At 43.3% G+C, this 18,796-nt stretch overlaps 1 protein-coding gene across 2 annotated transcripts in view; it reads right to left on the bottom strand.

Annotated features, from left to right (window-relative positions):
* RBFOX1 (RNA binding fox-1 homolog 1) overlaps positions 1–18,796 on the bottom strand; it is a 440,434-nt gene that overhangs the window by 82,986 nt on the left and 338,652 nt on the right. The window contains exon 8 of one of the 2 annotated variants that reach the window (XM_049903714.1): positions 11,832–11,912. The exons of the other annotated variant lie outside the window; for it this stretch is intronic. Within the exon in view, the coding sequence (XP_049759671.1) occupies positions 11,832–11,912 (81 nt within the window). The remainder of the gene's footprint in view (positions 1–11,831; positions 11,913–18,796) is intronic. 2 annotated transcript variants of the gene reach the window in all.

The following is an 18,796-nucleotide window of genomic DNA, read 5'->3' as shown; positions in this document are numbered from 1 at the left end:
CCCTGTTGGTCATTTCCTCCCAAATAGCCCTAGGAGTAATGCAGTCGTGGAGTAATGCGAGGTGGTGCAAACATTCAACATGGATGGCTGCTAACTGGAAGGTTGGAGGTCCGAGTCCTCCCAGGGTCACCTTGGAAGAAAGGCCTGGTGATCTACTTCCAAAATTCAGCCTCTGAAGCGCAGTTTTGCTCCAGCACACGTGAGGTCTCCATGAGTTAGAACCGACTCAAGAGCAACCAGTAATGCAATGGCAATTCTGAGACCTTAACAGTATATATTTCCTTAGTATCTGTCTCCGCCATGAGAATGTATGCTAGCTTGATGCCAGCTTTTGGGTGTCTTGTTCAGGGTCATATTCCCAATGGTATATACGGCATCTGGCATATAGGAAGAGGTGGCTGAATGGAGTAACGCATTCTCAAATCCCCTGCCCCACCAAAGGGCTGCTAAAATGCACAAAGAACGGGGGGAATTATTTCAGAGAAAATAATGACAAGGTGGGAAAGGCACACAAGGAGGGGACGTTGGTATGTCACCACCTGAAAGCCATGCCACAGACACAGAAGAGAGAGATGGTGTCTGGTTCTCTGATTGAAAGACTCCAGTCAAGATGATGTTTTAGGGCGAGCATTGCTGAAGGTGTGGAGAAGGAAAAAAGGAGGAGGATGAGGGAAACTGAAGCAGTCTTGGGCAAGCCCAACAGCACCAGAAAAAAGCTCCAAAGCCCAGACTTGTTTGTTTGTGGGAGTAGAACTAATAGTCAATCCATTGCACCTAGACCAAACCTCAGTGTATGTCTTACTTTGATATGTACCAGGAGAAGGGGATTCTATTTATGTATTTAGCTTACATTATTTGTTTTTTAAATGTGATAAAATGGTTAAAAAGGAAAAAAGGTACGAAGGCGAACAGTGAAAAGCAATCTCCTTTTACCTCCACCCCAGGTAGCCGGCTGCCCCATGCCCTGCCTTTTCAAATGAGAGTCATGAGAGAGGAGTCTGCAAACTCCAACCCAAGGGCCAAATCTGGCCAGCACCTTGTTTTTACAAATAAAATTTTATTGGAATGCCACGGCCATTTATTTACATGCAGTCTATGTCTTCTTTCAAGCTATAAGGCAGAGTTGAGTAGCTGCAGCTGAGACCCTGTGGCCTGTAAAAAAACAAAACAAAAACAAACCTGTTGCCATGAGTCCAACTCATAGCGACCCTGTAGGATGCAGCAGAACTGCCCCACAGAGTTTCCAATGACTGGTTGGTGGATTCAAGCTGCTGACCTTTTGGTTAACAGCCAAGCTCTCAACCATTGTGCCACCAGGGATCCTGATAGCCTATAAAGCTATCAATATTTACTATATGGCTTTGTAAAGAACAAGTTTGCCAACCCCTGGCTTGACAGGTAAGACAGGAGGAACTGCTTCTCTAAAACTCTTGGGGTAGGAAGGAGAAAGCATAACCCTGACACTTCAGAAATTCTACCTGGTCATTCACCACCCATCCATTTCCAGGAGCTGAGCGAGGTGGATGTTTCTGCCCTCTGAGGGGAGGGGGGCAAGGCCCACATCTAAGCTTAGGGAGAAGATGGAGGGCTTGGAATTCAGATAGGTTGGGTTCAAAGTCAGTCTAGCTGGGTGACGTTGGGCAAACTCCTTAATCCCTCTGAGCCTAAATTTCCTCGTGAAAAAAGGGCATAATGATCACACGTATTTCACGGTTTTCTCAGGAGGATTAAGTGAGAAAGTCCATAAGAAGGGCTTAGCAGAATGCCTGCCGTGTAGTAAGTGCTCAGGAAATCAAACCAGTTGCTGTCATGTCCACTCTGATTCACGGTGACCCCATGTGTGTCAGAGTAGAACTGTGCTCCACGGGGTTTTCAATGGCTGATTTTTCAGAAGTAGGCTGCCAGGCCTTTCTTTTGAGGTGCCTCCGGTTAGACTTGATTCTCCAACCTTTTGGCTAGCAGTTAAACACCCATTTGTACCATCCAGGGACCCTACATGCTCAATAACTGTTAGTTGTTACTAATATTATAAATATAATTATTTTTATTATTTCATGGCTGTGACTAGGATAAGGTGAGTGAGCCACCCAACTTAGTTGCCAAATTTAAAGGGGGGGGGGCGCCTAAAAACGTATTAACCAAAACCATACTCGCTGCCATTGAGTCAAGTCAATTCCAACTCATAGTGACCCTATAGGACTGAGTAGAAGGGCCCCATAGGGCTTCCAAGGAGTGGCTGGTAGATTTGAACTGCCAACCTTTTAGTTAGCAGCCGAGCTTTTAACCACTGCACCACCAGGCTCCAAAACTTAGTAAAGATAGATAATATTTTAATGCAATATTTTTAAAAAATCAAAATACTATTTGAAAAGTCCATGATGAGCAGAATATCAGAATTTTAAATAAAGATGTACTGTGCTGTATCATATTGAGGCCCGAGGCAAAAGGAAAAATCAGTAATGCTCATTCTGTCTGCGGAAAATATTGATATTTTTGTTAAGGGCAGGTATTTTCATTAGTTTTAATTGTTTAAGATATCAAATTAAAATATTCGTTTTGGTTACTGAGTTGTTTGGTGCCCCCTTACATTTTGCATTTGGGGTGAGTGCCTTCTCTCCCCCAGCCCCAACCCTGAGTGTTATTATTTTAAGTATCTCTCCTTCCCCTCTACTGATAAAAGCTTTTTCAGAAGCAACTATGAAACTGTTACTGGAAAGAGAGGGAGGAGGAAGCCATGGTTCTTTAAAGCCAATGCCTCAGGAACACAGTGGCCTGTGCGGGCATTTTCTATTAACGGAGGAGAGCCCACTGTGTCTTCTGTATTGGCAGAAGAAACAGGAGGCCATAAATTAACGCAGGCTGTGACTTTAATTACAGAAACCAATGGAAGTTCTATCAATTACCTAGAAGCAGAACCGGGCAGACTTGATCTGTATATGTTTCTGCCACTTAAATCATTGTTTTATGAATTCCACACAATTACTTCCATAAAATCTGCAGTCGATATATCAATTAAAACTATGCCACTCCCACCTGCCCTTGAGTTCCATAAAAGTAAATAAATGAAGAGATAATTCTGCATTTTGCTAACATTTAGGTTCCTCAACCTTTGCCTGTGATATGTCTCACACACACACACCCCACACCCATGCACTTACGTGTTTGTATGTGATATCACAGGCAAATAGTATATAACCCCTTGCCATTGAGTCAATTCCAACTCATAGTGACCTATAGGACAGAGTAGAACTGCAGCATAAGGTTTCCAAGGCTGTAACCTTTACAGGAGCAGGCTGCCACATCTTTCTCCTGTGAAGCTGCCTATGGGTTCAAACCACTGACCCTTTGGTTAGCAGCTGAGCGCTTTTATCACTGTGCCATCAGGGCTTCTAAATATTACATGCATATGTGTATATGTGTGTGTGTGTGTGTGTGTGCGTGTGTGTGTGTGTGTATATGTATATATATTAAAAAAACCAAACCAAACCCGTTGCCGTTGAGAGGATTCCAACTCATAGTGATCCTATAGGACAGAGTAGAGCTGCCCCACAGAGTTTCCAAGGAGTGCCTGGTGGTTTTAACTGAAGACCTTTTGGTTAGCAGCCATAGCTCTTAGCCACTATGCCACCAGGGTTTTCCGTAGATATATATGTATATATATAAAACCGAACGCTCTCTTGTCAAGTCGATTCTAATTCATAGCACCCCTACAGGACAGAGTAGAACTGCCCCATAAGGAGCACATGGTGGATTCAAACTGCTGACCTTTTGGTTAGCAGCTGTAGCTCTTAACCACTACACCACCAGGGTTTCCAATATGTACATACACACACGCAGACACACACACACACACACATATATATATATATATACATATATACAGCCGCGATGGTACAACACTTAAGTGCTAGGCTGCTAACTGAAACACAATGGTTCAAAGCCACCGTTGGCTCCATGAGAGAAAAGAAAAAGACCTGGTGACTTGCTCACATAAAGATTACAGCCTAGAAAACCCTCTGGGGCAGCTCTGCTCTGTCACAGGGAGTCACTATGTGTTGGAACGTTCTCAGTGGCACCTAACAACAACAGGATAATATAAAACATATATATTAATATTAATATGTACATATAATATTACATTTTTTTTTTCTCATTGTCAGGGTGAAAATTTCAGGGGGAATCGCCATTCGTCTTCCTTCACTCTCAGGTCCCTCCTGACATGACCCCAAGCACCAGCTGTGACTTCCCCGTTACTGTGTGGAAATACACTCACTCTCACTGATAAGCACCTGGAGCCATACAGAAATTTCTGCAGGAAACAAGCTTTTTCAGCCCTTGACAAATAAAACCAGCACCTCTGTGGCAAGGTGCTAAACACAATTTGTTCCTGACAGGGGTTTTGTAATCTAAGTGTATCTAAAGCTGATAAGCAAAGAAAAGACAGGCATAGTTGTCTATATAATTAAAAAAAAAAAAAAAGTATAGCAGAATGTAAGCAAAGCCAAATAGCCAAAATAAAAAACATGCTTGAAACATCTATGCCCTCCACAGGTTTATTCTCTCTCATGAACAAACATCTCTCACATGTGAATTAAAAATAAAGCGAGAACAGTCAAAAACAGGCAGGCATGCATTGGAAGTTCATAAGAGAGAAAGTCCAAAGGGCAATGAAGCATCATCGTTCTTAACTTGTAGAAAGGCAAATGCAAATGCGAGCAAAAGGAGGTGCTAGTTTTTACTCGTCCAATTTGTAAAATTAAAAAGGGCAGCAACATCCAGTGCTGGCAACGGTGTTGGGATTGAACCAACAATCCCAGGCTTGGGAGTAGGATGTGGAATTAGAAGCATCAGTGTGGAAGGGCATATGCAAAGATGTTCCCTGCAGCCTTGTTTGTGGCGGTGGAAAAATAAGAAAGTTCCTTGAATGCCCGTGGCTATGGAATGACTGAATACACTGTGGACGGCCCACCCCATGGAACAACATGCAAACATCAAAAAGCTAACAATATATTATTAAATGAACAAAAGTATGATTAATATGTATAATGTACACATGACATGTATGTCTCTAATCCCATCTGTATAAAATCAAACTCCAAACACACCCCCGTTACATGTGGGTATGTCCATGTTTGTAAAATCATGAGAAAATATGGAAAGATAATTTACCAGGGGGTCAACACAGATTTAGCATGTGTGTCATCCTGGTGGCGTAGTGGTTAAGTGCTACAGCTGCTAACCAAAAGGTCAGCAGTTCGAATCCACCAGGCGCTCCTTGGAAACTCTATGGGGCAGTTCTACTCTGTCCTATAGGGTCGCTATGAGTCGGAATCGACTCGACGGCAGTGGGTTTGGTTTTTTTTTTTTTTTAATTGTCATTGCAAAAGTGAGGATATTAATACCACATCATTCCCTGTGTGTGTGTCTGCCTGTGTGTTTATTCACATGCTTCACTGATTAAAAAAAAAGTGAGAATATATGACTTTTGTAATTTAAAAACTATTCATAACATTATAAAGAGTATAAAATGCAGCTGGAAACATTTACCTGCTTCCAACAACATTTACTCCACAGGCAAGTAACGATCAGTGACAGCTCGGGATGCTAGTCCCAATTTGGAGCGGAATTTCCCACTCCTCGAACCAATGATTTACCTCTTGATGTTTCAACTGGTAAAAACAGAAGGAACAAGGCAATGTGGAATAGAGGCCATGTGTTCTTTACCTCCTTGTTTCTGCCCGGAGCTCTTGTTGTTTGCAAACGGAGAGTTTGACAGCTTGGGCCTCCCTCTGGAAAGGAGGGGCCTACAGATTCAAGGGGTCCTGGGAATGGGGTGGGCAGGGAGTGGCCCACTGAGGCCCTGAATCACCCTCACTGTTAGGGATTGAACTGTAACCCCCAGAAAAGATATGTTGAAGTCCTAACCCCTATACCTGTGAGTGTGACCCTGTTTGGAAATAAAGTCTTTGAAGATGTTAACAGCCAGGTTATCAAGAGGTCATACTGGAGTAGGGTGGGTCCTAATCCAAAATGACTGGTGACCTTGTAAAAGAGAAGACACACGGACACAAGGAGACAGAGGAAGGACTTCATGTGAACATGCTGCAGCTGAGAGCCAAGGAATGCCAGGAGCTACCAGAAGACGGGAGAAAGGCATGCAGCAGATTCTCCCTCGGAGCCCTCAGAAGGCATCAACGGGGCCGATACCCTGATTTCAGACCCCAAGCTACCAGAACTGTAAGACAATACATTTCTGTTCTTAAAAGTCACCCAGTTTGTGGTACTTTGTTACAGGAGACTTAGGTCACCGATACACCCACCAAACCTCTCTGTTAAACGTTGTATTGTTTGCTGCTCAGAGCCTGTTCAGAACTATTAATATTAAGTGTTTTCCACTTTTTACAAGACAATCGCACCTGCTTCTCTGGAGATATGCTGTAACTCCATTTCAGATTCATAAAAATGGGCCAATTTTATATTCTAGATGAGGGTGGTCTATAAAAAAAACCGTTGCCCTAGAGTGAATTCTGACTCATGGCACCCCCATATGTGTCAGAGTACAATCGTGCTCCATCAGGTTTTCAATGGCTGGCTTTTCAGAAGTAGATGCCAGGCCTTTCTTCTGAGGTGCCTCTGGGTGAACTCGAACCTCCAACCTTTCAGTTAGCAGCCAAGCATATTAACCGTTTGCACCACCATGGGATTCCTGGACTTGTAAAAAGATGTCTGATGTCACATGGCACAACTTGACCCAAGATTTTAAACCAAGGCAGAGTTTGGGGACGAGTGGAAACAGCTGGGGTAGATGGGAAAATCCATTGAACTAGGTTGTATTGATACAAAGTTGGGAGTGAAAAACCTTTCCGTTAACGCTTCCATGTTATTAGGGTGATTCACTCAAACACCTTATGCAAAAATGTATCCTAAGAAGCAGATAACTTCACTAGGAATTATTTTCATTACATACTAACTCAGCAGGGTTTCTTTAAAAACTATCTTCCCTACTGCACTTCAGCGTGTTATTTACAGATGATTAGCTACTTGGCTAGGAAGAGGGCCAATTTAGGTCTAAACAGCCCAGACCAGTTGAAGATCCAGCAAAAAAAATACAAACTCAGGAATAATCCCAGAAGCCAGGCAGCACATCAGTCACAATTTACACAAGTGGAATTTTCACACACTGTCTCCAGGAGCACAATTGTTAGGTAAAAATCAGAAACACATACATTTTCACATTGTGTTCATGGATGTCACACTGTAAACAAGTACATCCTCAAAGATCGCTCTGCTTTTGGGAAGATGGCTGGATTCTTAGAGAAAAAGTGGCAGCAACTATCAGGCTTCAAAGATCAGACATGCATTCAGCTAAATAACAGACTGGCTCCTAAAATAAAACATACCACCCAAGAGTACTTTAATTAAAAAAAAAAAAAAAAATCCGACAGTCAACATTTACCCTAAACCAAAAATGAAAAGGTCTGCAGGGCTGGGGAGGTGGTGTTGGGGGCAGAGGTGGGCAGGCAGGGAAGCTAGATTAATGGAAACGGAACAACCAGAATGAAAATAATGAGAATGTTGACACAATGTGGAAAACATAACCAATGACACTGAACAATAAGTATATAAACTGGTAAATGGAAACCTAATTTGCTGTGTAAACTTTCACCAAAAACACAATATTAAAAAAAAAGATGAGACATACAGTTCTTAGCTGGGTGTAAGTCCAACCTGGAGGTGGACGAGGAATTCCCATTGATCATGTGTGTGTCCTAGGTAAGCTGGGCGGGGAAGGGGTGCTTTTGTGTGTATGTGTTGTGTGTGTGTGTGTGTCTGTGTCTGTACATGTACATGCATGTGTGTGTAAATGATCACTGACTTGCTGACTGTAGTGTTTACAGGAAATGGGATGTGACCTGATATAGAATATACATCTTACTGTAGAAGCAAAGGAGTCCCTGGGTGGTGCAAACAGTTCACATGCTGGTTGCTAACCAAAAGGTCGAAGGTTCAAATCTACCCAGAGGTGCCTAGGAAGAGAGGCCCAGTGATGTACTTTTGAAAAATCAGTCCTTGAAAACCCCATGGAGCACAGTTTTACATACACGGGGCCGCCATAAGTGGAAGCTGACTTAACGGTACCTGGTTTTACAGGTGGTGGAAGAGAAAACCTAAATGAAGGTTCCCAAGAAGCCAACTAACTGGAAACAGCCAAAAAAGCAATGCTGACTCTGAGAACAAAAGTGAAAAAGAAGGCTCAGCAATGTATCTTAGAGATTTGGGAATAATCCTGAAAAGCACCACTGCACAGAGAGAGGACGGAAATACCATAAGGCCCTTCTGGCTACCCAGGCGGTAAGGAGAACTCCGGGCTTGGTCGCCATCACAGAATACTGAGCTTGCCAGTTGGAATACCATTAGTAGGGGGTCTGAGAGTGAAGGTTCTCGATTTAGGAAGCTAGTTTTTGTTTTATATTGTTATGGGCTAGTAGGGCTGGCTTTAAACTGCTATATAAAAGGGCATTAATTTTCTTTGATATTTTGAAAAATTGCTATCAACTAGAGTACTCAATAATGGGGGAAAGAGAATAGATAAAAATATATCTAAATTTAAGAAATTAGGGAGCCACACAAATTAAACTTTGGACTGCTAACTGAAAGGTTGGTGGCTTGAACCCACCCAGCAGCTCCATGGTAGAAAGACCTGGAGATCTGCTCCCGTAAAGTTTACAGCCTAGAAAACCCCATGGGGCAGTTCTATTCTGTCACATGGGATTGCTATGAGTCTGAACCAACTAGACAGCATCTAACAACAACATATAATTAGAATAGAATAGAAATAAACATATACATAAATTTATAGAAAAAATTTATAATATATAATTTTTAAAAATAAGACGTGTTTATTAAATATTATGGATTTATTAAATTCATATATTAAATAACTTATCTTTACATAGATATTATACACTACCTGTATATAATATATATATATAAATTATATATACTACATAAAATGTAGGAGCCCTAGTGGCACAGTGGTTAAAATGTTCAGCTGCTAACCAAAAGGTCAGTGGTTCAAACCCACCAGCTGCTCCACAGGAGAAAGATGTGGCAGCCTGCTTCCATAAAGATTACAGCCTTGGAAACCCTCTGGGGCAGTTTCTACTCTGTCCTATAGGATCACCAGGAGTTGGAATCGACTTGACAGCAGTGAGATGGGGTACATAAAATATTATATATTTAAACAGGTAATTATGAATCTATTAAAATATCATCATCAAGTGCACATGGCATGATATTAAGTAAAAACAGGTGCAAAATGTGTAGGTAAAATGATCACCCATGTAATTTATAATGGAAGGATGCTGCACACATAACATTTCCCATGATTAGTGTAACTTTTTACTTTGAAGATTTCAAAGAAGAATACATTATATACAGTAAGTGATATTGCCGCTTTATATTTTCAATAATAAAATGGACCCTTTAGATGAGGGATCCATTTTATTATTGGAAGGAAATATTTTAGGTTTTGTGGACCTCTTAATATATCTTCCCTTTAAAAAAAAAAAAAAAAAAACCTTTTGAAAAACCGAAAAAACCATAACCTTAGCTTGCAAGCCCTACAACTCAGGCCACTGGCTGGACTTGGCCCGTGGGCTATAGTCTGCGACCCTTGCTTTCAGTGCTGTTTCCTCCCTCTATTTCCTTTAGCTATTTTATTACAGAGAGTTTGTGAAGTATTTCCATATATAACGTTCATGACATGTATGTTTCCCAAGCTGCTTTAGAATAGCTATTCCAATTCAAATTAGCTTTTTTTCTGTGACTTAACTTGTTTTTATTTTATTTTTTACTTCTGTAAAGAAAACTAAAATATAAATTAGTATATGATCATATAGAGCCACACTGTTTATGAAGGTAGCCATTAGTCACATGTGGCTAATCAAACATATTAAAATAAAATAATTAGTTCCTTGGTCCCACTGGTACAGTATCTGATGGCTGCAGATATAGGACATGCCATTCCAGATAGTTCAACTGGACGGCACCGTTAGCAGAAAAGCAACACGATAATCGGGAGCCAAACCCTATGATGAGTCTGGGTACGTCAACTCCCCTTTGGAAAATTATATGTGTAGACATGAAGAAAGAACAGATGCAATGAGATGATAACAGGGTTTACAGGCGGACGGACCCAGAAAAACAGCAGAAGGTTGAATAATTTTCCCAAGTTCAAAAAGCAAACCTACCACACACTGGCTGTGTGACCTGGAGTGAATTACTCAACCTTTCGGTGCCCTCAATTCTCTGGATGTTAGAGCGAGCATCGTAATACCTACCTGGAGTGGGTTTTGAGCAGAATCAACAAGGTTGTGGATGTCACAACGTGTAGTAGCATTATCATTCTAGGAGACACACACAGACATTCACATTGCCACAATGGCACCACCGGCATCTATTCAGAAAGAACTACTTCTTGCCAGGATGGTTAGGTGTTGGTTTCTTAAGAACACAGAAAAAGGCCTTGCATTTACTGGACGCCAGAACTGCTGTTGATGAGTACACTTCGGGAAAAGCAATTGGCTGTCCCCACCTCCCCAAGTCTTTGGCACCCTCGGGTTTCTCATAATCATTTTTTAAAGAAAATTGTTGGCCTCCTGTGACTGCTGGTAACCCTTCCTCCACCGTGAGGAGTCTGGAATTCACAGTTTGGGAACCGAGCTGCTTGATTTTGGCGTGGCTGTTAGGGCTCTCCTCCATCTCTCGTTCCCTTGGTCTGCATGAGCCTGGCACCACTGCTCTTAGCAACCCCCATCCCTTCTCCAGCCAGTCTCAGAAGCTGGTCCTCCATCCCCCAGACTCATTTTTGAGCACTGACCCCAGTGAGGCCCCACTAGGCTGCGATAGGAATTCTATAGGGTGTACATACGTGGTATGAGATAGATGATGAGGTCTTGGCTGTGGCTAGAGACTCCGTGATGGGGGCAGACTTAGAAGATAGAACGGCAGCCAGCTGGGCAATCATGGTGAAGCAGGGGAGGGGGCACTTTAATTCTCCAACCTTCTCTGGGAATTAGAGTGGGGGCCTTGTCCACCCTGGAACACCCAGGTAGGGGAGTCTTGGGTTCTCCCACATCAACATTGTGATGTTTATTCTTGGTCTTCTTCCCTAGCGCTTGGAGACTATATTTATATGTGTAACGTGTATTCAAGGCTTTTTAAAGTGTATGTTTATTGTTGTTTTCCTCCCAGGTAAATGGGGGAGAACCTCATTTTTCTTTTCCCTTCCTCACTGGAGACGTACAGCACATAATACAATAGTCTTGCAAACAAGTCACTAGTCACAGGCTAGTTCTAATTTCCTGCAGTGAGAAATGGTACATAAGAGTACCCGCCAAGCATCTTTGGCTAGACTCAGGTGCCATGTGGATGGCCTGCACACTTTATTTAAATGATTTTAATATTAATTTGCAAAGCTGTGCTAGAAGGCAGGCAATAGGCTAAAAATAGCTTCCCACCCACCCCCAGTAGCCCTCCCGCAACCCAATACCCCAACTCCCATCCATGGGACACGATCCTGAGAGGGCTAACACAGCATGGCTGGGATGTCTGGGAAGTGAGGGTTCAGATGTGGATGGCGATGAGCAGGGGGGTTCAGGTGCTCAGGCAACAGGGAAAACAGGAACATGCTCATGGGAATCCGGTGGCCTGGTGGAGAGCCACAGGGGGTGAGACGGAGGGAGGGGAAGGAACTTTCATGGGAGGGGAGGTGATTGGACTCAAATTTATGTCACAAAACAAAAAGAGAGCCAGGGCAGTGGGCTTACTTGCAGAAGTGTATACAAGTGAACTGGGGGCACTGTACACGGAGGATCCCTCCTGGTTGGCCTGGCACAACAGCACCGTGCCTACGAAAGAGAGAGAGAGATGGCATCTGGTTTGGGAACAGGCACACTACACCTGAGCAATCGCGGCAGCACAAACAACAAGGCAGAGAAATGAACATACAGCCACATCCCAGAGAGCAGGCTGGGGCACCCACGGAAGCCCCCTGCCTTAGCCAAGAGGACTCAGTTGAAGCCCACCCCCAGACCGCCAAGCACATGGCATTGCTTTTCACGTGGGGGTTGAGTAGTAGGACCCTGTCTCAGATCAGGAATGGAGGCAGCATGGCACATACTCAAAAGAGTGCTTTGGAAGTATCAGACAGAACTCAGTGCTAAGTCTGGCTCAACTGCTACTTAGCTGTGTGATCTTGGTAAGTCACTGCACCTCTCTGAGCCTCAGGATTCCCATCTTGAAAAGAGGGGCCAATATACCTACCTCCTAGAGCATTGTGGGTTGTATGCTGGAGACCTGCCCAACACAGGGGCTGGTATGCATCAGCCACTCAATAAATGGTAAGCATATGCATTGATAGGTTTAGAGAAAACATTTTCCCCCTTCACCTTCAGTCTTTCTGAATCAGTTTCTTGGAGGAAGAACACAAGAAAGGTGGGGAAGAAAGGTTGCTCTCACTTTCACCCACTCTGTACCCACACTAGACTCTGAGTGAGATAGCTTTGGCTTCTGCATTTCCCTTTTCTTCCCTAAAGCTCTGTCTCCCAGCTGGAGAGGCTGCATACCTCGCCCAGCAGACTGGCTGCAATGCAGCGGTGCCTTCCCTCAGCCTGATTTAAAGCAAAGGACACTGGGCTTATCCTTACAAATTGGAATTTTACAGCAGGGAAGAGCAGTGGAGTCCTGAGAACCACCCTCAGTCTATGACTTGTTTTGAACAACCACCCACCCTGAGGAAGACCAGGGTCAGAAATCTTCGGGGGATTCATTCTTCTCTCCTGCAGCCACCAAGCTCACACTCGAAGACTTTGCAAAGAATTAGAAGGACTTCGTAGAAGCATTAAGTCCATTATTGAGGATGGAGATGGGGTCCTGTGGTTCCTGCTCACTTCCCCAGCAGGGAAGGTCAAATGCCTCCATTTGTTTTTGGATGCCTCTGTCACCAACCAAACTGGAAAGCCATCTCCCAAGAAAAGTAACCTTACCTTAAAAGTCCACCCCCGGGGACAGTGACTACGTCTCTATCCTTGGAGACTTGCCCTAGGGAATGGTTCTGCAATCCTTCTGTATCTTCCCCACCATCAACAAAAGTGTAGTAGAAACTTCCAGAGTGTGTGGGATTGGTCTGAATAGAGAGGGGCTGTTCCCAAACTACAAGACCCATCTCCACTCTGCAGGACTTCAGGGATGGCATCAGGTACGGAATGAGAATAGATCCATCACGTACTTAGGGCTGAGAAACCCTCCTCCATATTCTATTTTTCACCCTCTGTCCTTGGAGCTTCTTTGATTTTGTACATAGTTTCCAGATAAACAAAGATTTTATTAAAACTCCTTGGAAGTACAGTAGGATTCTATTTTTTTTTTCTTTCTGTTAAGCCAGCACCTTGATTCATAGTATTAAAAACAATACTTTCCTGTTTTTTAAAAAATAAAATAAAAACTCTTAATCTATCTCTTTCCTCCCCATTCTCAAGTCAGCTAACTCCACCCAACCCTTGGCAAGAAGAAGGAGCCCATGGGCAGGAATTCTACCTGAAGGAACGCCCTCTAGCCCTTTTCACATTTATTCCTACTATGGAAATGAAGAACCCCCACCCTACACCCCAAGGACTGGGTATCAAGGTGAACATTTAGGAGTCAACTGACCTTCCGTTGGAAGTAAATATATTAAGAGCCTGGACTGGTCTGGGTCATGATCAGCCTTTGCTGAACTGATAGTTACTGTTTTTTAAAACCTATAAGATTGTTTTAAACAACTTGTAAGATGAGCCTTCACAGGGTCTAATTTCTCCTCAGCTGGTGTATTTCTGGTTTTGGAGAGTTACAGGCATAATTAAGAGCAAAAAATCAACCCCCAGATCATTGGGGTGGGGTATGAAAACCACCAGCAGGGGCCACAAAAGTCACCAGGGAAGACATAAAATTTCCGTCACCCTGCTTCATCAATAAGTACTCATGTATAACTCTGTAGAACTCATTCCAAGACTTCTGCTCATTGCTTGAAAATTAACATATCGTAGGCTATACAGAGATCTACCAACTCGGAATCTTCTAGGGTGGGGTCAGCCAGTGGCTTTTGAAAAATCTTCTCAAGTGGGTCTGTCATGTGTGGTGGTGTTGTTGTTGTTAAGTACCATTCAGTCAAAATTGACTCAGAGTGACCCCATGGGACAGAGTAAAATTGCCCCATAGGCTTTTCTAGGCTGTAATCTTTATGGGGAGCCTTGGTTGCACAGTGGCTAAGAGCGACGGCTGCTAACCAAAAGGTTGGCTGTTCATATCCACCAGCTGCTCCTTGGAAACCATGTGGGACAGTTCTACTCTGTCCTATAGCATCGCTGTAAGTCAAAATTGACTTGATGGTCACAGGTTTTTTTTTTTTTTTTTTGGTTTAATCTTTATGGGAAGAAATCACCAAATCTTTCTCCTAAGGAGCCACTGGGAGGGTTCAAACGCCCAGTCTTTCCATTAACAGCCAAGCACTTAACCACTGCGCCACCAGGGTTCCTTTGCCTATGTACCCCTGGTTAAAATTCAGTTTTTAAATGAGATCTGAAGTTACTTGAGGTGCCTATGTTTCCAAAGAAAAATAATCTCATTGTAGCAAAAATATATCCAGAAAGGCATTTCAGTATTGCACAGTTAAAATCCTTGAGTCAATTTTCTACATTTTCAGTGTAATTTATAGAATCCCATTGGGACAGAACACAGATTCCCTCTAGAAAGCTAAATCCTGGCAGGGCAGAATGAAGCTTCCCTAATTTTCTTAGGCTGTGGATTCTCAGAAACTGGGCTGAAATGACTCCTTTTGTTGCCTTCTCAGTAGGTAAAAAAAAAAAAAAAAAATTCTTTATGCAATGATTTTGACCTTTGTAAAGCAAAATCTCTATCATCAAAAGACTTGGTTTTTATTTCACCACAAAACATCATCCAATTTAATTTGCAAAGTACTTATTATATGTTCTCTTAGTACTTTGTGACCTTTTCTTAAAGCTTCAGATTAAGCAATGTGGCAGAAAAGAACACTGTAACCTCCACGAATGGGAGGTGGGAATAATGTGCGCTTGTTTCAAAAAGTAAGTCCAATAGTTAACAGGGTACAAGCTGCAGCATAAGGAATATTGACCAGGTCATTCAAGGCGTTTCAGAATATAGCACCAGCCTAGCTTCCTAATAGGTCTCCTGAACGGAGTTTTCTACTCGTCTCATCACTGACCATCTACCTCCAGCGACCATGAGTTGTTTACGACCCTGTGACATCCATACTTCTCAGACCTTTGTACCTTTGCTGATGAAGCTCCTTAAGATTTAAGGATGGCAACTATGTGCAATTAAACCACCATCTACCTAATCCTTAGCCGGGACAGGCACCACGAGTCAAATTTAATGTTTTCCTTTTCTAATAGCCAAGAATCCTCAGAATCATTCTTAATACAGCTTGTAGGCAGTTAAAACCGCTCAGTTAGAGATGCCGGAGGAAACGAAACTGCGGCGACATTCCTGCTCTCCCTGTCACGTTGAACCACATGGAACTGACCTTTTTTATGTCAAATATGGGTAAACATTGGTAATTTCATATGGTCCAACTTAGTAAAATGGCTTCCCCAATCTCCTTTCTGCCTAGTTTAAAGAGTCTCCTCAGTCTTTCCAATCCCCCCTCCAAAAAAAAAAAAAAACCCATTGCCATCGAGTCAATCATGACTCATAGCAACAATACTGGACAGAGTAGAACTGCCCCATTGGGTTTCCAAGACTATAAATCTTTACAGGAGCAGAGTGCCACATCTTTCTTCCATGAAGCAGTTGGTGGGTCCAAACCACAGACCTTTCGGTCAGCAGCCAAACACTTAACCACTGGGCCACCAATTCCTAAAGGGAATTAATGACTACCACTTCTATGCTCCCACCATTTTTATGTCCCTTGTAGAGCCTCTGTCATTCTGTATTACAATTTTCTATTTACATATTGTATTTCTATGTACACAATTCTACTGGGTACAGCCAAATCTTACTCATCGTTTTATCCCCAGCACCCAGCAAAATTCCTGGCCCTCATAGGGATGAATATGACTGGATTACAATACATTTTTAAAATAACTCGGCTTCTAACCAAAAGGTCAGCAGTTCCAATCCACCATCTGTTCCTTGGAAACCTTATGGGGGCAGCTCTACTCTGTCCTGTACGGTAGCTGTGACTCAGAATCAACTCGATGGCAACATTTTTTTTGTTTTATTTTTTCTATTTTCTTGGCTAAAAACACAGTTTTTTTTCCAACCAACTCTTCTTGATTGTGTCTTCTTCTGCCAGCTGTGTATAGCTGAGAATTCACATGCCTAAACTTCAAATAAAGGAACCCTGATGGTAAAAAAGTTAAGCATTTGGCTGCTAACCAGGAGGTTGGAGGTTCAAAACCACCCAGCAGCTGTTGGGAGAAAGACCTTGTGATCTGCTCCCATAAAGATTACATGGCCTAGGAAACCCTAAGGGAGCAGTTCTACTCTGTCACATGGAGTGGCTATGAGTCAAAATCAATTCGATGGCACACAACAACAACAACAAAACTTCAAATATATTTGTAAGCTCTCTGTGGGTTCACCAGTTCCTCCCTTTTTTAGGTTCTTTGAAGACTGACTCATCCAGCTTAACGTGAAACCTGGTCAGCCTGGTCAGCCTGGTCTTTCTGTTTCCTGAGCCACTAATGACTGCTTACAACTACCAGTCACTGGGCTACCTGTGGCTGATCACAGTCTTAGAATAACCAGAGCTTTTTCCAAAACCCATCACACTCATCAACTGGGAATGCCGTCATCATCAGCATCCCAAACTCTGGCTAAATGTGCACAAGGCCACTTTCCAGCAGAATCTGGAATCCTTCAGCTGTGAGAGGAAGCGAATCCCTGGGTGGTGCAAATGATTAATGCCCTTGGCTGCTAACCGAAAGGTTGGAAGTTCGAGTCTACCCAGAGGTACCTCGGAAGAAAGGCTTGGTTATCTACTTCTGAAAAATCAGCCACCAAAAACCCCATGGAGTGCATTTCTGCTCTGACATGCATGGGGTCACCATGAGCTGGAGCTGACTCAATGGTGACTGGTATTTTTTTAGCTGGGTGTTGAATAACCAACCATACCATTTGCCATCAAGTTGATTCTGATTCATGACAACCCTATGTGTATCAGAGTAGAACTGCTCTGTAAGGTTTTCATGTCTGTGACCTTTATTCTGAGTTGCCTCTGCATGGGTTTGAACTACTAACCTTTTGGTTATTAGTCAGGCACTTAATGTTGGCACCATCGAGAGATTCCATGGAGAAGACTGGCCAAGGTCCATGTCTTAGATGGAGCATCTGAACACTTTCTGCTCACTGAGAGACTCCCCACAGATTAGAGGATCACTCCTGGCCCTGAAGGGGAGGAAGAAGCCTAGAAGGGGTGTTTCCTATCATACGCAGGAAGGAAGATGCGTCAGAACCTTCTTAGCTTGCTGCCATTCCTTGAGTGAAGACACTGGACTCAAACCAACTGGAACAGTGGTGCCGTTTCACACCTCTTTGCATTTGCACAGGCTGTTGCCACTCCCAGGAAGTCTGTTCCCCCTTCCTCAGCAACCCCCTTCGGGATTATTCGCTCTGCCTTCTTTTCCTCCTAGAAACAGGATCTGAGCTTCACTCCACCAGCCAGATTAAACTTTCTTCTTCTGCTTTTCTAGACTGTGTAGCTACAATTTACTTCACGAGTGCCTTCCCCACTAAACCTTAAACTCTAAGGGGTTGGGAATCATGTTCCAGTCATCTTCCTCTTCCCATGGGGTCTGGAGCCCAGGCCAAGAGGTAGGAAACAATCGGAGAAAGTAGAGGGTTCCTGATAGGCAGCCATGTTACACTTTTAAGAAATAAAATTAGACTGGGGAGGAGGAAGGAAGAAAGGAAAGGCTGTTTGGAATGCCTTCCCTTCACTTGTAGCATCAAGCAGGCGTAGCTCTAAGCTGGCCCAGTGGTGAATGACTTGGCCCTTCCCCATAATATCTGGACTCCAAAGAGACTATCAAAGACATGTCCCAACTGCCTGGCAACTGGGAGTAGCTGACTCATTTCATAGCACCAGGACAGAGACAGGCTAGGAGATGGAGGGCGAGACGCAATTCTCTCTTTTGAAATGCAAAAATCAAAAGCACAAAGAATGTCCACAACAACACTTTCTAGAACTCGTAAGATCATTCTTGAGTGTGTACTCCGTGCAGTGTTCTGTGTGTGTCTTGTGCTGGCTGCCCCTTCAGAAACCTGGAGTCTATGCTTGTGTCCAGAGTCATGTGAGAACAGAGCCCCAGGATGGGGTCCAGCCTTCTGGACGTCACTCATCCAAACAAAGGAGCTGACACTGATGAGGGGGCTGAAGGCAAACACCCTCAGTTGAATGGCTGTGTGAGATAAGAGACCATTTGCAGAGCTTCCTCCTTCTGTTGCCAATGCTCAGAAAGAAAAGATGGAGCTATGAGTATCATCTTTCCCTCAACTGGTAGTTACTGGCATCTACTATGTGCTAAGTGGGGTCCTTGGGTGGTAGAAATGGTTAACACAGTCACCTGCTAGCTGAAATGTTGTTGGTTTGAGTCTACCCAGAGGCACCTTGGAAGAAAGTCCTGGCTATCTGTTTCCAAAAGATCACAGCCATGGAAAACCCTATGGACCACCGCTCTACTCTGACACACATGGGGTCGCCATGAGTCAGTGT

This window comes from Elephas maximus, chromosome 12 (assembly GCF_024166365.1).
Source record: "Elephas maximus indicus isolate mEleMax1 chromosome 12, mEleMax1 primary haplotype, whole genome shotgun sequence".
Lineage (NCBI taxonomy): Eukaryota > Metazoa > Chordata > Mammalia > Proboscidea > Elephantidae > Elephas > Elephas maximus.
This window is presented reverse-complemented; position numbering and strand designations above follow the sequence as displayed.